The sequence below is a fragment of the Pelodiscus sinensis genome, chromosome 1 (assembly GCF_052426305.1).
Source record: "Pelodiscus sinensis isolate ZL-2025 chromosome 1, ASM5242630v1, whole genome shotgun sequence".
Classification (NCBI taxonomy): Eukaryota; Metazoa; Chordata; order Testudines; family Trionychidae; genus Pelodiscus; species Pelodiscus sinensis.
In genome coordinates, this window is record NC_143052.1 from 84,190,602 (window position 1) to 84,217,229 (window position 26,628).

The following is a 26,628-nucleotide window of genomic DNA, read 5'->3' on the forward strand; positions in this document are numbered from 1 at the left end:
TGAAGGTCATTCTTGGCAGTATTGTTAGTTCCCATGTGGAGAAGCAGGAAGGGGTAGCGTTCCAAAGGTTTGATCAGTTTGGTAAGCCTCTTGGTCAAATCCTGAATTCTAGCTCCCGGTAAGCAGCCCACCTCTCGAGATTCCAGGTCCGGATGGCAGATGGATGGCTCAGTCCCTCTTAGGAGGGAGTCCCTGACCATCACCACCTGCCTTCTTCTTTTAGGGGTGGTGGTCGTGGAACGACCATCCCTAGGACTATGCATCCCATGTCTTCCAGTTGCAGTGGTTCCCTTTTGATTTCTTCCTTGTGAAGTCCCTTCCAAAGCATTCTCCATCACAGAGCCTGTGGAGAGAGCCTGAAAGTGATTACTTACCTCAGTAGGAATGGGGGATTCCTGTGCTGGCTTTTTTTTTCCTTCTAGAAGTTACATGCTGCCAGTTCTCTTCCTCGTCCTGTACTGCCCTCTCTGGCTCTTCCACCTGCCTTGCTTGCAGGATTAAATACTGCCTTCTGTCGAGGAAGTCTTCATCCTCTCTGATTGAGTGTAGTGTCGACATTTGGACCTCCAGTCCTCTAATTTTTTCCTCCAGCTTGCACTTAGTGCAGATGAAATCTCTTCTTTCTTCCGGGAGGAAGACAAACATGGCACATGCTGTGCAGGTAACAACAGCCGAACTATCACCATCCATACCTGCTAGCCTAAAAAAGGGTTTAAAGGAAAGACCAGAGTACCTCGCTCCCTTTCTTCTCCCCTTCCAAACTCCCTCTCTAAACTCCCTGTTTGCAATCACCTGTTTGGAAGCTCCCTGGTCGCTGACTCACTCCTTTATAAAGCCTTGGACTGCCTGATAGTCCCTCCCTGTACCAAGGCTCAGCCAATCAGCAGAGCCTTCTAGATTTCAAACTTAAATTAGAAGCCAACAGTTTCCAGCTGCTAGTCACAGCACACACTCGGGGGGTTGTGTTGGTTGTTTTTCCTCAACACTATGGATAAGAGGAGTACTACTAGGATTATCACATTGGAAGAATCAAGAAATCAAACCCGAAGAACTAATTAGGTAACAAATGTAACCCTTTTGCCAGGTAGTGTTGGCAGCAGCCAGGGCTGGGTTCAATATCTCGGGGTTTCTTTTCATCCATCTCTCACAGAACTGGCTCAAGCCCCCACCCAGTAGCCTGGGAAAATCAAAAAACCCTGGGAGCCTCTGAGAGGCAATGCTTCTCCACTCACAAGCACAGAGTCTGAGCATAGAAAATAAACTTTTAATGTAAGAGGGAGAGAATTAACATGGCATTAGCTTGGAAAAATACCAAAATTGTATTGGGAAAATTCCTAACCAAACCACGAGTAAACATCCCAGCTCAAATGGATTGAGCAATGTCCTTTGCCTCTCAAGCACATAAGTCCAGCAATGTAAATGTCCCATTCACATGCCCAAGCTTTCTCCGTACCCCACTCAGAGTTGCTGCCCTTGGTCAGGGTATTTCAGAGCTCAGGGGTCATTTTCAGAGCTCACCTCCCACTCTTGGGGGTGGGGGAATAGGAGGCATCTCACCCAAGCTGTTGACCACTTGCTGCTGCTCCTGCCTGCTGGCCACCTGCTCCTGCCAGTCCTCCCTGCTAACTGCCTGCTGCTGCTCTTACTAGCCACCCGCTGGCCGCCCTGCTGGTTGCCTATTCCTGCCAACTGCCCTGCTGGCTGCCCGCTCCTGACAGCCACCCTGCTGGCTGCCTGCCGCTGTTCCTACTGGCCACCTGCCGCCTGCTCCTGCCAGCTGCCTGCTGCTATTCCTACCGGCTGCCTGCTGGCCACTGCTGCCAGCCACCCTAATGACCGCTTGCTCCTGCCAGCTGCTGCTTCCATGATCGGTCTGGCTCTGTGCTAAGCCTAGTGATTTCAGCTCTTGGCTCACCACTTAGGCTGGCCAAAAGATTCCAGCTCCCACTGGAATAGTATTTCAAACTAACAAAGAGACTCCTTATGGAGTCTGTTTTAGGTCTATCCTTAGAACGGGGGGGGGGGGGGGGGGTGAAAGGGAGGGAAGAGACAGGTTGAACCAGTCTCACAGCTCACACCTAGAGAGCATGTAGCCTGCTGGTTCAAGTTCCTCCTTCTTCAAGTGGTTGCTCATGTGCATTGGAATTAGGTGCGTGTGCGTGCTGCGTGCACGTGCTGCGTGCACAGTTCCTGGAGCATTTTTTCTCCAGAGGTACCCGTTGGGCCGGCAGGTTGCCCTCTGGAGTGGCACCACGATAACAAGGCATAAATACCTCTGCCAGCCCTCCCCCACTTCAGTTCCTTCTTATCACCTGTGACAGTTGTTGCAGCTTCTCTTGTTGACTTATTAATCCAGTGATCAGGGTTCTTTGTAGTGTAAAGAGTTCTTTAGCCTTAGTTTGCATTTAATAGTATAGTTAGCACTTAGGTATTTTGAGTGTTCTTTCCCCTTTGGGGGAGGGTATGCCAGGCCCGCACGGTTTCAAACCCTGTGCGTCCTGTGCTATACTGATGCTGCGTGGAGACTCCCATGACTCTTGCTTAAAGTGTCTGGGGGAGGCACACTTGACGAACTCCTGTAAAATCTGCAGAAGTTTTAAGCCAAGAACCAAAAGAGAGAAAAATTCCTGCTTAAAACTCATTGTAATGGAGTCAGCACTTCAACCGGCACCAGAAAAGGGAGGTGCGGTCCACAGTGCACCAGCATCCATGCAGGAAACCTCTCCATACCGCAGCACCAAAGCCTTCGGCACCAAGGCACCGATTCCAGCCTCCGGTGCCGAAGAAGAAAATGAACAACAGAGGGAGGTCTCCGGCCAAGAGACTGCACAAGAGCCGGCACCGGTTACATTCACTCTCCTGATCCCCCCTGTGCCGACGGGAAGATGGCACCCAGAGGCATCACGATGACACGGTGTGGGAACATAGTCTGGAGCAGATACAGCTGCAAAGGCCATCCATGCCAGAGACCTTTGAAGCAGCGCAAGAGCTGATAGAGCTCATGACGTCTTCTCCTCAGCCTGTGCTCCCTCAGTACTGGGAGTGTTCGCCTACAGCACCAGGGGCCTCAGCGGCACCGGTAACAGCGGCAGGGCACAGATCTTGGTCAGCACCACCAACGGTGGTACTGCCCACTACAATGCTACGTCAAACGGCACTGCAGATGGGATCGGTGTCGCCAGCTACAACGTCAGTACCGCCTTCGGTACTGGAGAAGGCTCCACCTGCTGTGCTGCAAAGGGCGCCAGGCACCGATCCTCCAGCACCAGCCACCATGCTCCCACCTAGACAAGTGCATACGGGGAAGCCGGAGTCCATGGAGAGATTCAGACAGCATCACCTCTCCAAAGCACCACCCATGGCACCGCCGTGGTCTGCATCTGAATACTCTTCAGAGTCAGAAGCTGAATCACGACCATCCAGGTCTTCGTCGAGGACCTCATCTCAGTACTGTGCTTGTTCCCAGCACCAGCCCAGACAAGGGGACTTTCAGCAAACTTGGCCTCCACAAGCTCAACCCCACAACATCCAAATTAGTTACAATACACCACATTCCATTCTAACAACTGACCATCCATCAGGCCTATAGCACTGGCTGAACTGGATTTACATAACCACACCTACGATCTCTTTCTCATTCCAGCATGAGCTGTATTTACATATCAACAGTTGATTATCTCGCTGGCTAAACAACTGAATGAGCATAACCACACCCACAACTCCTTTCCCCTTTCAGTTGGTTGAATTGGAAGCAGTGATTCGGACCCTGCTTACATATATATTTTAGTGAAACGGTTTAAACCTCTGTTATAACTCATAATTAACTCAAATGCCTAATATAGTTGGGAGTAAAGATTCACAACTAATTAAAGGCTGAGAATGCTCCCTCTACAGAGCCAGAGTCCTCAAAAAGACCCCACAACAAGTACCGAAAATATAAAAAAAATACATTCCTCGTGTTTATTCTTTTCATAGAATCATAGGTTTGGAAGAGATCTCAGGAGGTCATTGAGTCCAACCCCGAGCTCAAAGCAGGATCAATGCCAACCAAATCATCCCAGCCAGGGCTTTGTCAAGCTGGGATTTAAAAACCTCTAGGGATTGAGATTCTACCACCTCCCTAGGTAACCCATTCCAGTCTTTCCTAATATCCAACCTAGACCTCCCTACTGCAACTTGAGACCATTGTTTCTCGTTCTATCATTTGTCACCACTGAGAACAGCCTCTCTCCATCCTCTCAGGAAGCCCCCTTCAGGTAGTTAAAGACTGCTATCAAATCCCCCCTCACTCTTCTCTTCTATAGACTAAATAAGCCCAAATCCCTCAGCCTATTTTAGTGTCATGCTGAGGCTACAATCCATCCCCTCATCCAGGTCATTAATAAAGATGTTGAGCAAAACTAGCCCCAGAACTGACCCTTGGGGGCACTACGCTTGACACCGACCACCAACCAGACATCGAGCCATTGATCACTACCCATTGAACCTGACAATATAGCCAGCTTTCTATCCACCTTACAATCCATTTATCAGATCCATACTTCCTTTTTTCTTTTTGAAGGTCACCTTGAAGAATAAAGAGGGTTTTTGTGAGGCTTAATTAATATTTGTAAAGCACTACGAGAGCATCAGGTGAAAAGTGCTGTATAAGTAAAAAGATTTTTTGTTACAGAGGAGACCCATATCCAATAGAATTCTTTTCACATTCATTTATAAATATTTTATGCTATTAATGATTTTTTTTATTGAAATAAGAATTTGTTCTACAATCTCCCCTTAGCACTTCAGAGAAATGGTAATGCTGAAATTTTAATATAATTGTATCCATAGCAGCAGATTTTACTTTCATAAACACAGGATTAAGGATTCGTTTCAGGTTCCAGAAGATAGCATTAGAGACAACATTTTTCTTTAACATATAATTAAATTCCTTAGTTAACAACCTGCTTGTAAGGAAGAAAGTTCATATTTAAACACATTTTCAACAATTGCATAGAGTAAAACATAAAATTAATTGCAAAGTAAATTGCTTCTAGCTTTCTATATTATAGGAATATGGATGGATTTTTCTTCCCTTACCACTGAATGTAGACTAGGGTTTATAGTCTGTTAAACTCAGATAAGTCTTTGTTAGCTTCATACTCTAATTTCTGCAATATGCACTCCATCAATCTCCGCGTCCCCGCAAATATTAGGAGAGAGGACTGTTTCTTGTTTAATTCCATAGTTTGAAGACTAGCAGCTGGGACAAGCATGTTACTGGGCTTATCCCTGTCCTGCAGTAAAAGGGTGGTGTTAGTTACTTCTTTGGCCTTCTCTATACTTATCAGGAGATGGCGCAGCAGGGGTTGATTTAGCATGTCTAGTAAAGACCTACTAAATTGACTACAGATCATGTTCCTGTAAATCCTCTGCAGTGGAGATGCTGTTGTAACTCAAATTAAGGTACATCAACACTAGGCTACTCTATTCACATAGCTGGAGTTATGTCCTTTAGCTCAGCATTGCCCCCTAATGTAGACTTAGTCTATGACACCTGAGGAAAACCTGCGTCTCTCAAGTTGGGCACCCAGGGTGTGTCTAGACTACACCTCTCTGTCAACAGAGAGCTGTAGATTAGGCACATCGAAATTGCTAATGAAGCCAGGATTTAAATATCCTGCGCCTCATTAGCATAAACATGGCCACTGGCTCTTCCCAGAAAATGTCATCTGTTACCATGCATTACTGACAGACACATCAAACTGGGGATGCCAATTTATCTCCTGATTCTGGCAGGAATTTCTCAGCACCCTTTACATTAAGTCCCTTGCCTCATTTACCCATCACCCACAGACTAATGGTCAAGCAAGAAGAGTCAACCAAATCTTCAGAGTTATCATTATGATGATTGGTTGCCCCTGCCTGTTCTATGGCAAACTTGCAAGTAACTATGGGTATGTCTACACTACCACCCTAGTTCGAACTAGGGTGGTAATGTAGGCATACCGCACTTGCAAATGAAGCCCGGGATTTGAATTTCCCGGGCTTCATTTGCATAAGCCAGCCGGCGCCATTTTTAAATGCTGGCTTGTTCGAACCCCGTGCCGCGCGGCTACACGCGGCACGGGCTAGATAGTTCGAACTAGCAAGCCATTCCGAACTATCTGTACACCTCGTTCCACGTGGCTTGCTAGTTCGAACTATCTAGCCCGTGCCGCGTGTAGCCGCGCGGCACGGGGTTCGAACAAGCCGGCATTTAAAAATGGCGCCGGCCGGCTTATGCAAATGAAGCCCGGGAAATTCAAATCCCGGGCTTCATTTGCAAGTGCGGTATGCCTACATTACCCCGCTAGTTCGAACTAGCGGGGTAGTGTAGACATACCCTATGTGACTATGTGACCCATACCTGAAGCCAGCATAGCTCATTCTACAGTCTACCACAGCGCCGTCTATGCCAACGCAGCTGTATACACAACCTGGACCTACTGCAGCTGAGTGACATGCAGCCCTCCTCTAGCTGTGCCCATTGGAGCTGCACTGGCCATTGAGAAGCGCTTCTCACCTGGCCCCAAATTGCTGCAGTGAGAGAAGGCTGGGGTAGTCTTCTCTCCCCAAGATAGCCTGTAACTGAATTCTTCATCCTCAGCCCCACCCCAGAGCAATGATTTAAATGAAGAAAAACAAAAATTATTTGAGGTAAGGACCTGAGCAACTCTGAGTAAATTTTTTAGTAATAAATATAAATAAAGCGACCTCATTTTGGAGAAAGTTCATCTCTTACACTGAACTTTCCAGGTCAGACCTTCTGTCTCTGCTCCCCATTTATTTTTAATAATCAGCCATGCAACAGCACTTCTTTGCATTTATGCCTGTGAATGAGAGTTGCTACTCCAGCTTCTTTGAGCTTTCCAACAAGAGAAATGTTTGATGTGTTAAATGGACAGTTGTCAGTTCCTCAAAGCCAGCGTCGGTGCTTCATATTGTCATTATTCTCTAGCTTTAAAAGACTACTAGGGAGCTATTAAAAACAAAAGCAGCAAAACAAAATGATACAGTGCAGATTGCTTGAACCCTTTGCTTCCTTGGTATTGGCTGTGCTTTCAGTGAGTCTTTACCTAATAAATGATCTCAGCATTGCTAGGTATAAAATGCCTATGTCAACTCCTTTTCTGATAAAATGGTGATTTATCTGGTTCACTTCAGTTGTCCTGGTCTATGTAAGTGAGCTAAGGTCAAGAAAAAACAAAATCATGCTACCGTTCTACAAAATGCCATTACTTTTCCTGACAGCCTTTAGCATTGTGTCTTTATTCCTTACATTCATCATGATCAAAAAATCATTGCTCATGTTTTATCTCCTGCACCAACAGCTCTTTTCAAAGGACTTCTGTGGCATTAGTGTTCTTTCTTTTGGAGATACATCCAGTCTTGGGGCTGAAAGAAATGTTGGTGCAGAGAAAAGGTGAATTGAAAGTTGAGGAGACCAGGAGATCTCTATGTTTGTCTGCCATCAATGTTCCCCAGTCAGATTGATGAATGCAGCAAACTGCACTTTCCCCTCACATCCTGACAAAGGGGAACAGCCAACAATGTCTAGTTTGAAATGGTGGGGATGGGCGAGGATTCAGCCCACCCCTGCCCACTCTAGTGGGCATTTGGAGGGGTAGAAATCTCAGAGTTGGGGCAGTTCTGGATGCGGGGGAGGGGTGTGTGTATATGTGTGTGTGTGTGCGTGTGTGCGTGCGTGCGTGTGCCTGGTGATTCTGTCTCTTTTCTGTATGGTTATATGAGAAGCAATCCCATTCCCATTTTTCTGGCACAACCAAATCATTACCTTGTTTTAAGTTATGATAAGAGGAAGCTGTACATTGAATTTGACCTCCTAGCTCTTACTGTTTATGAGGAGTTCTTGAACAAAGAGATAAGCCAACAGACAACCTCCCTCAAATATATAGCATCAGAGGAGTAGCCGAGTTAGTCTGTAACAGGAAAAACTTTAAAAAAATAGACTAGCAGCACCTTAAAAATTAACAAAACATGTAGACGGTATCATGAGCTTTCTTGGGCACAGCCCACTTCTTCAGATGACAGGAGTGTTAGAAGTCCAGATCCAAGAATAAATAAGAGGGGGCTGAAGAGGGAGGAATAAAAGAGAAAGGAGAAAAAAAGGAGGGGAGTAAGAAAAAAAGAGAGACAATGAGTAGATAAGCTTCAAAGGGGTACCTGAGTCTGTAAAAGGAAAAACTTAAAAAACAACAAATAGTGTAGTAGCACCTTTAAAGACTAAATAGTTACAAGAGGCTGATAAGAACCATTAGCACCTCCATTGTTTGGATGGTGGGTTAAATCATAGGATGTGGAAGGTAGTGTGTGAGCCAGCCAATCTCTTTGTTCATACCATTTGCATAAGAATTAAACTTGTAAATGAAGTTAAGTTCCAATCCTTCTCTGTGTATTTGGCTTGTGAATTTGATTAAAACAAACCGGTGACTTGGAAATCTATTAATGAGTGTCCAGGTAGATTAAAGTGTTCTCCAACAGGTTTTTTCTGTATTGCCTTTTTGGATATCTGATTTGTGTTCATTCATTTTTTCCCATAGAGACTGTCCAGTTTGGCCAATATACATGTCAGTGGGACATTATTGGCATTTGATGGCAGTTAAATGAGCCTCTGATTTGGTAGCTGATGTGGTTGGGTCCAGTGATGAATCGCTGGTGTAGATGTGAGGGCAGAGTTGACACTGGGGCTGATTGCAGGGCTGGGTTCCTGGATGATTGTGATGGAGGTGTGTTATGTGGTTATTGAAAATAATTTGAGGTTAGGGGGTTGTCTGTAAGTGAGCCTTTCCCCCAAGGCCTCTGAGAGTGAAGGGTCATTTTTCAAGATAGGTTGTAGATTGTTGATAATGTCTTGGAGAGGTTTAAGTTGTGGTCTGTAGGTGATGACAAGTGGAATTTTGTTGTTTTTTCTTTTTAGCCTGTCTTGAAGTAGTTCACGTCTGGGTACTTTTTTTTTGCTCTATCGATCTGTTTAGTATTACAGAAGCCAGTCACCATGAGAAGCCCCGTTAGGCTAGGTGGTGCACACATAACCTGACTGGCACATGCAAGAAACTGGACTAGACATTGACCCATTATGATGATATGGACCAGTCCCGGGGTTCCCAAGCTTTTTGACACGGGGACCAGTAAATCCATTCGCGAGCTTTCGGAGGACCAGTAACATTCATTTGTATATTTGCATATTCATTAAGCAAATGATGATATGCAAATACATTGGTTTTGGTCCTCTCAACGCCCCCAGGGCCAGCTTTTAGTAAAGCTTTTGATACGACCACCCATAACATTCTTACCAGCAAGTTAAGGGAATATGGATTGGAAAAATGGACTGTAATCCAATAAAACCCTGCACCACCACATCGTGTATTGAAAAGGGGCTCATTTATTTTCAGGAAGCTGACACCATCTTTGGAATTTTTTATCCATATTCTCATTCCGGATGGTGAATGCACCAACCAGGTTCTCTTCATTCTGACATATTGTAGTTCCTTTAAACCTCACTGTTAGCAGTGGGGATATTTAAAAGGCACCGCTTTTACATTTTTATTCAGAATCTGCATGTGCTCTGAACTGTCCCGCTCCCCGCTGGCTGATTCTTTTCCCCCTCCCCCCCCCCCCCCCCGCCCACTATGGGCCAGCCCTGCTGTCCCTGCCAGCCAATTCTCTCCTGATCTCTCCTGGCAAGCCCTGCTGCCCCCGCCAGCCCTGCTTCCACGGGACGGTTCCCCAGCCAGTCTCTCTGCCCCCGCCAGGTGTGTCCCCCCCCCCCCCCCCGATGATCTCCCCTGGCCAGCCCCACTGCTCCTGCCCCCCCCCCCCCGCCAGCCCTGCTTCTGCTATCCGTTTCCCCCCGCCCCCCCCGGCCAGCCCTGCTTCTGCTATCCGTTTCCCCCCGCCCCCCTCTGCTTCTGCCAGCCGGTTTCTGCCTCCCCCCAGCCAGCCCTGCTTCTGCCAGCCGGCTCCCTCCCCCCGCCCAGCCAGCTCTGCTTCTGCCGACCCGTTACCCTCCCTATCTCCCCCGGGCAGCTCCACTGCCCCAACCCTGCTTCCCTGCAGCCCATATCCAACTGCCCCCCCTCCAGCCAGCAATAAGAGCTCACCTGGTAACCCTCACTATCCCTCTGCCGGGAGCCTGAAACATACGGCTGCATCCGCCCAGCCCATCCCAGCTGAGGGCTTGGGGGACCTGGCGCTGCATGGGCAGTCCAGGAGCCCGGAACACCCTGGCAGCCACGCTGAGGCCCGGTATTTTTTTCTCGCAGACCGGTAACGGGCCACAGCCCATAGTTTGGGAAACGCTGGTCCAGTCCTTATGGACCTACATCTAAATGTTGTCAAAGTTTTGGCCACAGGAGCTAAGCTCATCCCCATTACAGACCAGGCTACTGGAATGATCAATAAACACTTCAACACGCCACCCAGACCGCCCTGGCATTGGCAGCTTGGTGCGCCTCCGCCTGCGCCCCCCTCGCCAGGCCCCAGCCCAGCGCAGAGCCGGAGCAGCGCCCACGGGTCACTCAGCCCTCGCATGTGTCCGCCTACCCCTGCATGTCTCTGCACATGTGACACGTGCCCCCCGTTAACTGGCTAACCAGGATTTTGCATCCATCGTCCCTGCCCGCCTGTGCACACGTGTCTGTCCGCCTGTCCCTGCACGTCCGCTTGTCTGCCCACCAGTGACGCGTCCCTGTTCCCTGGAACGACAGGGCGCGGCCCGAGGCCCCCCCCGCTGACGATTCCATCCCCCGTCCCCCAGCCGCGTCCCGCTAGGCGCCGCTGCAGCAGTAGCGGAAAGGGAAGGCGAACGCATTCTATCCCTTTTGCCCTCTCTGGGCCGCCGTACACAAGAGTCCGTTTGGGGACTCGCAGTGGCTGTTGGGACGGGCTGTTAAGTTGCAAGAGGCGCGGAAACTCCGCTCTAGCTACCTCGCGCAGAGGAGAGGGAGTGGGCGGGGCGCCCGTGGGTAAGTGTCTGCGCGGGGCTTGCTCCTGCAAGCAACGCTCATTGGCTGGAACCATGAGTCGGACCCCGTAGAGGACTCTAAGCCGGAGCGCCCTAGCCAATAGGAAAGGGGAGGGCGGCGGAGCGGGCTTAACGCTGGAGGACCAGGTGCCGGTTACCTGGGCAGCGGACACCTCCCGCCGAGTCGGACGGCCTGCCCCCCGTCAGTTCCCTCTCCGGTCCGCAGGCACGTGAAACCGCCGGCACGGGGAGCAAGAGCGAAGTTCCCGCAATTCCGATGCCGCCGCAGCGCAGTTTAACCCAGGCAGCCCGCCCAGAGGCTCGGCGCGGGGACCTCGCCCGGGGCCTGCTAGAAACCAGCCACGGGCGAGGCGGCGCGGGGAGGCCGAGACCTGCGTGCGGGGGGCGTCGCTCAACTGTCCCCCGGGAGCCAGGGGGGTTGGGTTAGGCCTGAGCTACATCTGCTGTTTTGTTCTATAGTTAGACTCCGCTACCTCCGTGCTGGGGGCTCTGGAAAAGCCAGGCCTAAGCCTAGCCCCCTGGTGTAGCTGCATTCCTCTAGCTCAGTCTGGGAATTCTTCCGTCGACCTAGTTACTGCTGCTCCCAGGGCTTGTCATCACTACAGGATGCTGCTTCGGGCGTTAGTTTATCGCCTCTGATCCAAGTGCTCTCCTGTCAACTCTGGCACTCCAACAGGATGCAAAGAGTAGGTGGAGTTGACAAGAGAGCAGCCCTGCTGACCTTACTATGTGGAAGACATCATGGTAAATAGTAGATCTATGGGGAAGGGGACTTCGTGTTGAATAGGTTTAAATGATAGAGAAACTTCTCCCATTGGCATAGGAATCCCCAGCAGTGTTGTTTTAGCATTGACATAGCGTGTCTCCACTGGGCTGGATCCATAGGGCAATGATTGATCCAGTGGGGGGGAGGGGGTCAATATATGAGGTAGCTCAACTGCTGATTGCTCCTGTTAACTACTGTACTCCAGAATGAGAAAAATAAGAGGAGTTAATGGGAGAGTTTGTTTCCATTTAGCTAACTTGGTGTAGATCCTGTGGCAAGTACAACTAAGCTATGTTGATTTGAGTTACTCTGCTAATGTAATGCAAATAGTGTTGCATAGATCCACCTGTCCCCCTAGTGTAGACCTGCCCTCGGATTGAGGGTTAATTTGCATGTGTGGATTTTTAAAAATAACTTGAGTTAAGTGAAAGTATCAGTTTGTTTAGGCACAATAACCAGCTATCCTATAGAAACGTTTCTAAACAATCAAAAAAGAAAATGATGCTATTGAGTAGGAAGCTGAAAAGAAAAGGGACTATAAAGAAAAGTGAAACCAAGTAGTCTATTGTTATTGTCAAAGTTGAATGTAGAGCCAAACCCAACAGCATTGATAATGACAGCAAATTTGAAATTTCATATTCTTTTGTATGACCTGTGTCACTAAAACCACAGATTAAGATTCCCCCCCCCCCCACCTCCTTATATGATCTAGGGTGGGGAAGTACTGGAGTGCTTACAGATCAAACTTCCATTCTTTACTTGAACAATCCATTTTAGTCTGAATAGCTCCCATCTACTGTTTCTCAAAAGTGGTTTCTGAAATACTCATGGTTCAGAATGAAGCAATTAAGAACTTAAAGAATTAAGTATTTACAAGAGGGTGAGGGGAAATGTACCACCTATAAGGCTTCAGCCTGAACAGTTATGAGTTATCAGCAGGTTAGATTTAACATCACAGGCTACAAATGCCATCTTTTTGACTGCTTGTATAATGTCAGCTTGACACTTTGTATCATTTTATCAAGGAAATCTTGTAAGAAATTGTGGAGGGAATCCTTCCCCTTAATTTACAAGATGAATGGTAGCTAACTTGTTTTCCTCCCATGCTTTTTTTATGCTTATAGGTGCAGCCATGCAGGAGAGCATCCGTTTTGCTTCATCTGGAGATGATATTAAAATATGGGATTCCTCGTCTATAACAGTGGTGGAGCAGTTCAACCCACATGCTTCACATCAAGTCAACTCATTGTGTTGGGGAAGTAATAATATCCTTTATGATGTTAATTTGGTACTATGTCTGTGCAATTTTGCAAAACTCGATTGAATTTCTGGATTAAATGAAAACTGATAATTACAAATACTTGAGTCTTGATTTGAAGAGCTGCTTTTTTACTTTTAGGCACAGGTTTTGTCCATTGGTATAGAAAATATTTAGAGTTGAGGGATAAAATATCAAATTACATGGGAGACTAAATTGTTTAATTCAGTGATACTCTGGCTGAGGCACCTGAGCCACAAATGGCTCTTTAATGTATGTCTAGTGGCTATTTGCAGCCCATGGTATTAAAACACACTGTGACTTTGATTAATAATCTATCAGGATACTTTTACTACAGGGAGGAGAACCTTTTGGGTGGGAGGCCACTGACCCATAGAAAAATCAGTTGGGCGCATCACATGAGGGGGAAAACCCCCTCCAAACCCTCACTGATGTGGCCCTTGACTGAGAGGCAGAAAAACACTACAGATATTCCTCCTGCACACCAGAGCCTAGGGGGCCCAGATTAGTAGATTTTTGTGTGGTCCAGCCTCATGGGGGGTGGGGCTGGAGCACCAATGTGGGCTGCCCAGTGCTGGGGGTAGGGAACCATGAGCCTCAGGGGCCAGTTCTAGGCAAACTGGGGGCTGGGATTTTGGTCCCCACCCCTGTTTTACTATATTGTTAACCAATTAAAATTGATAAAATAGTGCTTGGTCCATTTTTTTTTTTTTTTTTTTTGCTGTGAGTATTTAATAAAATCTAAATATTTTCTGTCATACTGTTTAAATAGGAATATATCAGTGGTTTTCAAACTTCTTCTTTTTTCTCATGACCCAGCTGAAGAAAATTGTTGGTACCTGTGACCCAACATAATTTGACTAAAGTCTAGACACGGGTGGGGCTGAGGATGAGAGCTTTGGGCAGTATGAGAGGGGCTCGGGCTTTGGGGCAAGAGGGGCTTACCTTGAGCAGCTCTGGGTCAGCAATGCAGTGGGGACGCTAAGGCATGCTTCGTACCAGTCCTGGCACTGTAAACCATGCTGTGCCACAGAAGCAGCCAGCAACAGGTTCCCAGTCTATGGACATGCGGAGCTAGTGATCGGGGCAGGGGCAGTGTACAGAGCCCTATGCATTCTTTTTTCCCCCTCGAGCTAGGCCTGCTGCTGGCTGCTTCTGGGGTGCAGCGTGGTCTGTGGTGCCAGGATAGGCAGGAAGCCTGACTTAGCATCCCCCACTAATCACTCTGCAGCAACGAGTCCCAGTGTCTGACATTGCACGACCCAGTACTGGGTCATAATGCCTAGTTTGAAAATCACTGGAATATATAGTACTATAGTAAATAATGAATTCACCCTACTGTGGCTCTTTGAGTCCTGAATTGTTGGGGCTCTGAGTATCATTGGTTTAGGTGCTAGCAGAGTGGAGATTTAACCAACAAAAATAATCCAGATACCCTTTCCCCAAATTTGCCTTCTTTTTTTGGTTAGATTTGGGGGTACAGTGGTGTCATATAGGAGAATATATTTCAGGAAAAGGCAAACCATTTTCATAACTGCTGTCTAATTAAATATAATAGAGAAGAGCAAGAAATCTTTCTGTGTATCTTTTTATTCCCCCTTTCCCCAAAGAGCAAATGAGACTGTTTCAAAGCAACCATGTCTTTTCAAGGTATACTACTTTGAACTTTAAGCCAATCAGTTTAAGTAAGTGCTATCTATACTTGTCAGCAGCTGTACACAATTTCATCATCTATATTCGGTGGTCCTTAACTCCCAATTCAGATAATTTTCTGGTCACTGCCTCTACAATTGGTGATAAAATAGTTGTTTCAAGCTGTAAAGGTAAACCTGTTCCACTTTTTGAACTAGCTGAAGGGGTAAGTGTAACTTATGGCTTTTGGGCGTTTTTTTCTGTCTTTGTATTTGCATGATGTCTGCTCTGCATGCTGTTTAACAACTTTATTTAGATACAGTTACAATAAGGACGGTTAAGGTAATGACACACAATGCCACATGTTAGAAAATTGAGCATTTAATTTACCATTTTATTATATTGTGTTGTCTTATTGAGTTCAAGGTATCATTGGGTTACATTGTCAGTAAATACTAACTAATTACAAGACAGAAGCTGAGACTTAAATCTTGTTCTTAAATTTTATGAGTTTAGCCTGTATGTACATTAGGGATGTAAAGGACTGGTCAAATATCTGATAAGCAAATGCTTATCGGATAATCGACTAGTCGCTCCACCCCCCCCCCCCTTGTTGCCTCTATCCCAGATTTTAGAGGTGCAACCTGAACTATTGACTCCTATTTAGCTTCTGATCCACTATGACCCCCATATTCCTTGCCAAAATACTTCTTCATAAGCAGTCATTTCCTGTTTTGTATGTGTGCAACTGATTGTTCCTTCCTAAGTGGAGTACTTTATATTTGTCCTCGTTACATTTCATTTACTTCAGCCACTTTTCAGTTTGTCCAGATCATTTTGAATTTTAATCTTATCCTCCAAAGCACTTGCAAAACTCCTCCCAACTTGGTATCATCCACAAACTTTATAAATGTACTCTCTCTAGGTTTCAGAGGGATAGCCTGTTAGTCTATAACTGAAAGAACTTAAAAAACAACAAATAGTCTAGTTGCACCAAAGACTAACAAAACATGTAGCTAGCATCATGAGTTTTTGTGGGCACTGCCCAATTCTTCAGCTGAATGGAGTTATTAAAGGTCCAGTTTCTAAATAAATAGCGGATGGGGTGGGAGAGGGAAGGAAAAAGAAGGGGAGGGAAAAGAATAGTCAATTAGTACCTTCTTGTGTCCATGTTATATGAAACGGACATCGAATTGACTATACTTTTTCCTTTTTCTCCCTCTTTCCTTCCTGCCCCCCATCTGCTATTTATTTAGAAACTGGACCTTTAACTCCATTCATCTGAAGAAGTGGGCTGGGCCCACAAAAGCTCTTAATACCATCTGTGTGTTTTGTTAGTCTCTAAGGTGCTGCTAGACTATTCATTGTTTGTTTTTCTTTTTACGCTGTTATCTAAACCACTGATACCTGCAGGTCTCCACTCAATATACCCTTTCCAGCTTTATTGTGAGCAACTGATTACTCTCTGAGAATGGTTACATAGTATTTCTGTCTATATTGTATTTTCCTAGTTTGTTTATGAGATGGTCATACAAGACAGTATCAAAAGCCTTACTAAATGCTAACAAACTAAAATATTGGTAACCAAGTATATAAAGGTCGGGCTTTTACAGATTTGTGGGAATACTGGTGAAATTTGTCTGTTTAGATGTCTGAATGTAGCTACTTTTAACTGCTTGATACCAGTGATGAGAATGACTGACTCTAGAAAATACATGGACTCTCTATAGTGTTCCTGGACCTAAGAACTTCAAAGTGAAACTTTAATAATAATTTTTTATCATCACTGTAGGTCTGTCGTTGAGTGGCTTTTTTTTCTTTCCAAATTCAGTGCTGCAGTGACTATTTTTTTTTTTTTTTTTTTTTTTTTTTTAAGAAGTACTCTGTGGAATTGAAATGCTTTCTACTAAAATATTCTCTGTAATGTTTAAAGAATATGAACTTGGAGACCTAGACAGCTTCACAGAGTCTCTTTAAGTAATTTGTTTTTGAAAGTCTTATCTCATTTATTCACGGTAGTTATTGTGTGATACTAGAAGTGTAAGGAATCACTTTTGGGGAGGCTATTTCAATATGCATTTTTCATATGCAATATAAAAAAAGCTGAGGTGGTGGCAACATGAAATGGGAAGAGGAAAAGTGAGAAGTTTGAGTTAGTATGATAGGTTTAATATTTAATATACATATAGTCCAATCTGATTATTCCTCACCTATATAAGTAAAAACTGGGTGCACTGAAGTCAGTAGGACTGCTTATATTAAGCTCTTGAGTATTTACATGATATAAGAGAAATATATATGGAAAAAGCTACCAAATCTGTAATTATAATTTCTTATGGCTGTTTTTTTTTTACTAGGCAAAACAGACATGTGTGAGCTTAAATTCCAGTTCTATGCATATCGTCAGTGGAGGCCTTGATAACACTGTTAATATCTGGGACTTAAAGTCTAGAAGACTTCATCGTTGCCTCAAGGTAACTATTTTTAATTTTGATTCTGATAGTTGACTGGGGAAAAAAAATATCCCATAACTTCTAGCTTTGTTGACCATCTTGAATGTGTACATTAGCGATGTGAAATGTTAACCTGTCAGCCACACCCTTAACAGGTGAGGGTTCCAGTTAACTGGTAGAGGCTGGAACTGCTCCCTGCCTGCCCTGGGCATGGGGCTGCTCCAGTGCCATGGGGCCCATGGGAGGCAGAGGTTACTCTGGCTGGCCAGAGCAGACCCTGTCCATCATGGGGCTGGCCCATCCTGGCTCCCCACACTGCAAGGAAGCTGGCTGTAGAACCTGCCGAAAAGCCTCCCTGAGAGCAGGGCTGGCAGCCCTTGCTGGCCCCAATCCTAGGGTGGCAGCTATGCTAGCAGTCCTGCTCCCGGGAAGGGTTGGCTGTGGGTTCTGCAGTTTAGCTTTATCCTGCAGAGCCTTTAGTGCGTGTAAGTGCTAAGATTTTTAGCAGGTACATAGTTACCTTTGTAAACAACTTTTTACGTGGTCACCTAGTATACATTTGAGGTAGCAAACAAGGTACAATTTATCACCCTAATCTTACAAAAGACTCTCTCATGCTTAATTTCATGCTCTATAAGCAGTTCAGTTGAAATCAGGGATGCTACTCATAGGGCCTAAAGTTAAGCACATGTGTAAGTCTCTGCAGATTCAAGATTGAAGTAACAAACTGATTTCAAAATATTTTGAATGGGATTTTCGTATTGGAAGAAACTGACAAAAAAACCGAATCCAAAAACAAGTTATTTCAAGAACTGTAGTTTCTAATATTCCTTCTTCATTACAGCCTTGATCCTGCAACTATAAAGGGATATGCTTAAGCATATATTCTTAAAGTTTAACTTTTAACATGTATGGAAGTGTTGTCAGGATTGGCACTTTAATGAGCAAAAGTATGTGTTTAAAGCGAGGTATGCCCCCTCCCCCCTTTACCAGGCCGTTTTAGATTTTCAATGATTTAGTAAAGTGTTAATTCAAAAAATCTTGTGATAGTTTCCATGATATCTTGGGGAGTTGCAGTACTATGAACTCCATAATTAAGGATATAATTACTTTTGTTGGGGTTTTTTTAAACCAAATACCCCATCTACTATACAAAAAAAAAAAAGTTAGTCAACTAAGATATGTTGTCATTAATGTTTGAAAGTGAGACTTGCTTTTTTGGAATTAAGTAAAAGCCACTGCTCATAAAACAAGTCATTGTGGTAACTCCAAACTAATTTTATTTGCATTTTTTGTTTGCAACTAGAGCCTCTGGGCAGTGGAGGTTGACAAGAAAAAAGGCTGTATGGCTGATTGCTGGTCACTTGCTAAGACCTTATTAATATCTCTGTAGAGTCAGCACTCTAGACTGAAGACTCCTTAAAGGATTTCAAGCAGTCTGCATGCATCACAAAGTTTGTCCAGATAGACGGGTCTGAAATCTATGAGCATAATTTTTGAACTTTGCCCTGGGTGTTGCAAATGGAAAGCCAAAATGAAATTAAACACAATCTGTATAATCTTACATTCCTGACTGGGGGGGGGAAAAAAAGTTCCTCATAGTAGGAATACAAATAGGTTTTTATGATCAGCTACAAAACTGAGTTCAGACATGTTGTATTAAGAAAAGCCATGATAATCTGGGGAAAAATTTCCAGATTTTCAAATCATAGCTAAGGTTCCCTGCATCCTTAACTCTAATCCCATATCAATGCCAGTAATCCATCCATTAAACCTTTTAAAAATGTATCATTATAACTGTGAACCTTAAGTATTTTTCCTGACTTTCAGACTTTTATAACTGTAGTATGTAAAAATATTTTTTTCAGGTAATTGATACCTGTTTCAAACTTATATTTTTGTCTTCTGCTAGAACATTCTTCAGCACTCTGTTTTAGTCGTTTCTTTCTCTTTCAGGATCATAAAGATGAAATTACTTGTGTAACATTTAATTGGAATGATTGCTACATTGCTTCTGGATCGATGAGTGGTGAAATTATTCTACACAGTGTTACTACCAATTTATCCAGCACTCCTTTTGGTCATGGCAGCAGTCAGGTACAGTATATGTATACTGAAATAGTAACTTTCTTGGGTTTGGTGTTTAATATTAGATTATTGAATATTTTACACTATCATAAATAGTAATTTTTGTACTGTAAAGCTTCAGGTTTGTAGGTTTATAAATGTGAAATTAAAAATGTGTTAATTCTTGTTGCTTAGTAATGTTAATCATCATTGTGTCTACAAGTAGTTATTTTTTATAAAGATTATTAAACCTACCATCTCTTTTCTGGAAATTTAAAAATGCACATGAGAGAGGAGGGTTTTTAGTTCTATTCCAGTTTGATATGGCAGGAAATGGAATGTGAAGAGTCAAAACTGGACATGTTTAAAGTATATTTGTACTCTGTTTTAGAAAAACAGTTATGGGTTTCTGTATTGGCTTCAGTACCTCCAGATTAACTTTAAATTTGCTCAGTTTTTAAGGAATCTAGGAAAAAAAATCAGTTAAGGCAGAATATAACCCTGTATTTGAAATTTAGCTAACATTCTGATACTCAAGTCCTAGTAGAATTTTGTTGAATTTGCACAGCTCTTGAAATACAGTACAAATAAGATCTGTTTCTATCGTGTGCAGATGGATGAATTTTACCCTATCTCTGTGCGAAGTTCTAGTACAAGGCCTATGCACCACTTACAGGTCTCAGCTGTAGACTCTGCTTTCTGCAGGCTTATAGAGATTGCAAAACTGTGGATTTCCTTGAGGAAATCTCTCTAAGAGCCCCCTGTGAAATATAATCAGCAGAATGACTATTCACCACCCTCAGTGTAGCTTTTTGATATAGCGATGGACTGGGGCATACGCTGGAATTGGTAGTAGCAATTGTGAAGAGGAAGGGAGGCATAGTTGGAGCACATCAGGCGATTACAGTGAATAAAGGTAGGCTGCCTACGTGATGTACAGAGTTGATACTTCTCCCAGGCTGCCCTACTTATGACTCCTAGGGTGTGTTTATACTTACCAGAAGATTGACACCTCAGAGGTTAATCTTCTAGCAGTCAATTTGGTGGGTCTACTATAGACCTGTAAATCACCTGCTGATGTGGATGTAGGTGTCCGGGACTACTCCTTCTGCAAGGAGTAAGGGAAAGTGATGGAAGTGTTTTCTCCCATCGGCCTCTTGTTATGCGGACATCTCCGTCACTCTGCTTAAGGTAAGCCAGTCCAGCTATGCATTTTGCATAGTTGTGTACCTTAAGCCAACTCCCTGATCTAGTATAGATCAAGCAGGCCCTAGTGTATTTCCAGCACCAGCCAAGTTGTGTCTTGGCTACTGTCACCTGTTGCAGTTGGCCTTTTGCCTCTCTTGTGCTGGCATAAAGCTGGAAAAGGTCCTCTTGTCTAACACTGAACATAATAGTTAATGAAGTTCTAACAAGATTTTTCACAGGAAAAAGGTATTGTTTTAATACACATTAGGATGAAGGAAATTATGTAAAATCATTAAACCAAAGTTTAGTTTCTTGTGCTTGTTGTGTCTTCAATAAATCTACCATTTATATTCATACAGAATTGTTTGCTGTTTAAAAAAGCAATCCAGCTATTGAACTAGTCAATTTGTCATTTGTGCTGTATAAATGGCTATTTTTGGAGGTTATCTTTGACAGTTATTTAGGGACAGTTAACTATTAAGACCATAATAGTGAAAACAACAGGAATTATGAACTTGAGAAACAGCAACAAGGAAGTGGAAAACTTTCAGCTGGGTTACACTAATCAAGTGGTGTTTTCAATAGGTGCTAGATTTCATAAACCTTTATAGTAGCTGCTGTTCAGGTATATTTTCTCTCTTTTTCATTAGAGAGAGATCAGATAGCTTTTCTGATTATTAGCAATAATACAGTGAATAGCCATTTTCTTGATAAAGATTGAATCAAAAGCTTTACTGTCAGCTAAATTGGAAGATTGTTAAAGATATTCTAGCTACTACATTAAAGTAATTACACACATATAGCTAATACTGTTTCTCAAGAGCCTATAATATTTTCAAATGAGTTATGGGGAATGGTACTTGATTGCTGGGCCATTTTGTATCAAAATATGTAATTGCCACACAATTTTAATATGATAGCTATTTAGATACCTTGATTAGCTGCATATGGTTCATCGTCTACAATTTTTTTCTCCTATATGCCTATATAGTTCTATTTTTCAGTTTTGATTTTCATTGGAACTTGTAGATAATTGCAGAGTTATACGATTAAATTATTATCTAAAGATAAATATAATGGTTTTATAGATCTGCCAAATCCAACAATTTATAGTCTAAGGCTCTAATTCTGTAAGAGTGAATTTTCAAGGATAAACAATGTATTATACCTCTTAATTCTGGCTCATGCTCTTTGGCTTAACTAAGGAGGGGTGACCCTTACGAAAGGGAAGGAACTGCAGAGGCTTAGCCATCTTCGTTGTGAGGCTGAGGCCAAGCTAGTATTATAAAAGTGGTTTGCCTTTGTCTGATTCAGTATAATGGGATATCATTTCTTTACCAGTTCATTTCTAAAGCTGTCATCACAATGTTTTCAGAGGTATGAAACATGCATTTCACCCAAGAATTGCCCCGTTAATTGTGAATGCAAATTCACATCTATGTGCATTACTAGAATTAAGTTCTTGTGCAACTTACAAACTAGCACTAAACTGTATGTAAACCATCTAGAGTCTTCAACTACTGATTAAGATTTTATTTGAACTACTATATTTTTGTTTCCTGTGAGAGAATGTATTGAAGTCCATTTTGAAAGAAAACTTTTGTTCAAATCTTGAATGCCTAGCACTGTTCTCACAGCACCAAGATTTAGTTTAGGTTTATGAGCAGCTGATGATCTCTGAAGATGTGATGGTTTCTATTCTTTTCATACAGTGAAACAATAATTGTGAACTCCACAGCTACTAACTTTTATCTACCATATATCTGTTGGGGTATGAAAGAGATTAGTTTATTCATTGACATTTGCAACTTCATAATGTTAATCAATCCAGCTGGAATGGTTTTGACTTTGAGGTATTTTTCTCTCTCCCCTATTTCTGTAATTGTTTGGATTTTTTGTCTTTTGTATATTTTCTTCGAAGATTGACTAATTATATCAAAAGGTGAGGTTTTTGTTTTTAATCAGTACACTATACTTGTGAGTTATGGTTACTTTTTTTTTTTTTTTTTTTTTTTTTTTTTTTTGGCAGTGGATTATAAGCAGCTTTTTTTTCCTAACACATGTTCCCTGATGACTGCTTTGGCAACGAGTCCAGAGATTAAAAATGTGCTTTGGCTTGGTTGACCCTTTCTTCAACAAAGACCCTCTGTTCCAATTGGAGCTAGGGCATAGTGCTTGGAAAACTTGCTTTGTGCCATCCTGTATCGCACTGTTTTGTGGCTCCACAGAGGATTTCTTTTTCCATTTCTACCAGTCCAGTGCTTTGCACCAGTAAAATATTTCTGGAAGTCCTCCATGTAAAGAACTCCCTAAAATCAGTGGGAATCACATATACAGACACTAAAATGTACTTCATACTTTTATTTTTTATTTTTTTATTTGTAGTGTTTAGTCTTGGTCCTTGGCCCTTATCTATGCTTACTAACTGCAGAAATCTTTCTTAAGCTCCAGTACTTCAGAGGGTTTTGACCAGTGGTTTTCAAACCATGAGCTACTTGCAGCCCAATCAGCACACAGCTGCAGCCCATGTGACATCCTCTGAGCCATGTAGGTAGTACATAACACCAAGAGAGTGGCATATGTGGCCACAATGGTAAACAAGTTGAGAACCACTGGTTTAGGCTAATTTCAGTTACTGTTGTTTAGGAGGTGAGCTAAAAAGGGGGGTCAGTTTATTCTGCATCTGTTCGCTGTATGGTGTTTTTGTTGGATGAAGAGAAATAGAACTATTAGAATTTTGTTAGGGGAATAAAGCTATATGCCATGTTGATTGTGCAGGAGTTCTTCATTCACTGTCCCTAGCTACTAAAAATATACACCCCCCACAAACGCACGCACATGTACACACAGTTCTATGAATGGAATATAATTACTAGACTCAGTTGCTCATGCTATTCCACTAACCTGGTGGTCTAGGCAAGAGGAGGTGAGCCAGGTCATTTCAGTGCACAGTGATGCTCCTAGAGGATGACTGCAGAACTGAAAGACCCAATCCTGTAGTTTTGCACTAATCTTTTTATGTTTTCGTCCATAGATCCTATCATCTCCCACTGCTCCAGGGCACTGTATGTCCATTAGTTATCAGTTAATGACAGATGCAACTTTGATAATTTTTTATGGGGCTTTTGTCTTTTTTCTTGGATGGCTTCTTTTGCAGGGCTCACCTGTATTGTTCTTTGAACCTGAAGGTGGTGCTAGCAGTGGTCACTCAGACAGGCTGGTGTCAGGGACTGATCCTTTTGCACACGCCCCCACATTGATACTTTTAAATGAGGTTACATAAACACACATACCTAACTTTAAACAGAGTTAAGGCAGTACAAAGTTTAAAATGGGGTTTCAGTTACAATTTGGGGTCTCTTTAGTTGCAGTAACAGGTTTTTCAAACTTAACAGGCTACTAACAAATTAATCTAAAAATGGTTAACACTGTTTCATTTATAAAATCCCATTCATAAAAATTGGGCCACAATTCATAAGGTTACATCACATCACATTGGTAGATGTAGTTAATTTAAAGGGCAATTTCATTCTTTGGCCCTACCCCTTAAGCCTTCCTCAGAAGAACTGGATGCTAATCACTTTTGGAGATGGGGTACCAGACTAGAAGGTCCACAGGTCTGATCCAGTGTGGTAGTCCCTGTATTCTGAAGTATTAAATCCAATTGCTTGTACAGCTTCCAATTTATTTAAAATAAAAAACAAGCTCCATTCTTTCTGCAGACATGCTATTTTTGATAAGGTTCTTAAATTCTAATTGTATGTCACTCCAGTGAGTCCTAGACAACAGCTCTGCAGACTGTTCAATAACTGAAATACTTTTCTTGTAGTAAAGCTATAATGGAATTCCAAAACTTTAAATGTAAGAAGTTTGGAGTGTTTCTTTTATGGGCCCTTTTTCATTCCAAGATATGGTGTTGAATTTAATCTTTGTCGTGTTAGGAATTATAAGTAAAGTGTCTATAGCTAGGATGCATCATATGTGGTGCAGTTGGTGCCACCTTAATTAAGGTTGCCTCATGACAACTTGTTTCCCCTGTTTCAGTTGCTTACGACTTTGCCAGACTGTAACTGTTATGTTGAAACTTTCTATGATGGATGTCTGCTACAGTCTGAATATTTTTCAAAAGTTTCAGATAAAATTGTTCAGCTGTTTCAGAGAATGATATGGGGGAAATACACTGTTTTGCTCATGCCTAAACCAAGAGTGTGCACAGGACTAAACATTTGGCTACTTTTGGAGGGGCACTTTGTGCCATTCCATGGCTGGAGAAACTGACTCTACCCTCTCTTCCTGCAACCCCAGAGGTAGTGGAGCTCGCTCTCCCTGCCCTAGAGGAGTTCTTTGCCCCTGCTGATTGGTGCTCCTGCTTGACCATGCTTGCATTGGCCCCTACTCATGTGACTTACAACTGTCTTATTGCAAAACTCTTGTACTTCTGTGCTTTAGAGCAGGGACATGAACTTTGACATGGTTGGGAAGTCCCACTAGTATCAGGGATATGTCTTTTGCTGTTTGAAGAAAAGCCTGCCACATGAGAGGTTCTGGACATTATGAGTTTGCACATTATTATAGAGACTTGTTGGCATCTTTGACCAGTTGAGCTGCCAGTCTATATCTGCATTGAATATGCTTGAGTCCAGGGCAATAGGGACTAAGCAGGACTTACCTGTAATTGAAAAAACTTAAACAGAAAATGGTTCTGCAGCACCTTTGAGCCTAACAAAAATGTAGATGGTATCATGAGCTTTTGTGGGCACAACCCACTTCTTTTGTGTCCACGAAACTTCATGATACCATCTGCATTTTTGATTAGTCTCTAAGGTGCTGTAGGACCATTAGTCTGTAACTGAAAAAACAACGACCATGGCTACACCCTGAGACTTTTACTTGCAATTGTTCCACTTGGCTTCTGTGATGCCAGGAGACAGGAAAATTCTCTCTCCTGTGCTGTAAGTGCTTCTCCTGCTAGTACCTAACCAGAAAGCTTCCTAACTCGAAGGGGAAGAGTTGTATTGAAAGGAGAAATGGAGGGAGGGTGGAAGGATCGGAGCAGGAGTGAGAGGGACAGGGAGTAGAAAGAAACACGATAGCGGGGGAGGGATGAATTTTGCAATGGTAGAGGTTAGGAGTTAGGGAAGGATGAACATGGACACAAGGTGGCAGCAAAAGAGGGGTAGGAGTAGAAGGATACAGAGGAGCTGATGGGTCTAAATGCTAGAATATCCTTCCCTACAGAACCTAGTACGAATCCTAAGATATTGAAGTCCCATATTGCTGTGTTGCAAATAACTGTAAATTCCACTGCCAAAGCATCTCACCCCATCCCACTCTATTAGTAGGTAAATATTAAAATATAAGCTTGATAGAGCTTGTCTACCTTTTTATTCGCCCTGCTACCACTAAAGGGGCATAGAGCACCACATTGAGTGCATGTGAATTCTACATTTTCCCTTGGATAATTCAAATCCCAATCTTTGTTTCCTTGAGAGAGACATATTTTTGCATCTGAATAGAAAATGGCATCTGACTTTGCAGGAATGAAGTGAGTTCTCTACTGAAGATGTCAGCTTGTTAGATGACAACATGATTAACTGATAAGCCTGAGCTTATCAGTTAATTGTGTCGACTACATGCATTTCCCCCATCCCCTCCTGCTACTTCTGTATCCGAGGTAGTGGGTGTGGGGGAGGTGGGAGCTTTAAGCAGGCTCCCCACAAGCACCAGATATGCCTCTCCCTCCCTTCCTCCTCCCCCTCCCCATCTGTTACCTCTGAGAGAGGCAGCAGCATGGAGGGTGAGAGAGCCAATATGTATTGGGAGATAGCTTCATGGACCCGTCTGCCTACTGCGGCGGGGGAGACATATAGGAGCCCGTGCTGGGGGTAACTGGCTTTGCAGTGCAGCTTTCTCCCTTCCTCTCCCCCGGGGCAGGGGCAGGGGAGGCTGCTGTGAAGCAGCCTCTGTCGGCAAGTGGTCTAAACTCCCTGCAAACAGAAGTTGCTCCAGCATCCCACAGAGCAGCCTCTGTCCTTGGGGGTCCAAACTACCCAGGGACAGAGGCTGCTGCTGCCTCTGATACAGTGACAGTAGCATAGGGTGGCAAGTAGAAGCCGGTCTGCATGGAAAGCCAGTTATTTAAACTGGCTCCCCTTGCTGACTGGTTCCTGCATGCCACCCCATGCTGCTGCCTCTGATAGAGAGGCAGCAGCGCAGG

General features: G+C 43.6%; 1 protein-coding gene and 1 long non-coding RNA gene across 4 annotated transcripts in view; one reads left to right on the plus strand and one right to left on the minus strand.

Annotated features, from left to right (window-relative positions):
• LOC142830216 (uncharacterized) overlaps positions 1-11,287 on the minus strand; it is a 46,938-nt gene extending 35,651 nt beyond the window's left edge. The window contains exon 1 of the long non-coding RNA XR_012905263.2: positions 11,164-11,287. This is a non-coding gene — a long non-coding RNA (uncharacterized LOC142830216). The remainder of the gene's footprint in view (positions 1-11,163) is intronic.
• The window catches only part of NEDD1 (NEDD1 gamma-tubulin ring complex targeting factor), a 45,846-nt gene continuing 30,093 nt past the window's right edge, over positions 10,876-26,628 (plus strand). The window contains exons 1-5 of one of the 3 annotated variants that reach the window (XM_006118281.5): positions 10,876-11,006; positions 12,917-13,057; positions 14,835-14,929; positions 17,061-17,177; positions 19,113-19,253. In XM_006118281.5, the coding sequence (XP_006118343.3) occupies positions 12,925-13,057; positions 14,835-14,929; positions 17,061-17,177; positions 19,113-19,253 (486 nt within the window). In that variant the 5' untranslated portion in view covers positions 10,876-11,006; positions 12,917-12,924. Of the gene's footprint in view, positions 11,007-11,077; positions 11,232-11,388; positions 11,771-12,916; positions 13,058-14,834; positions 14,930-17,060; positions 17,178-19,112; positions 19,254-26,628 lie in introns of those variants that run through there. The other 2 variants (XM_075933837.2, XM_006118280.5) reach the window with 2 other exon arrangements.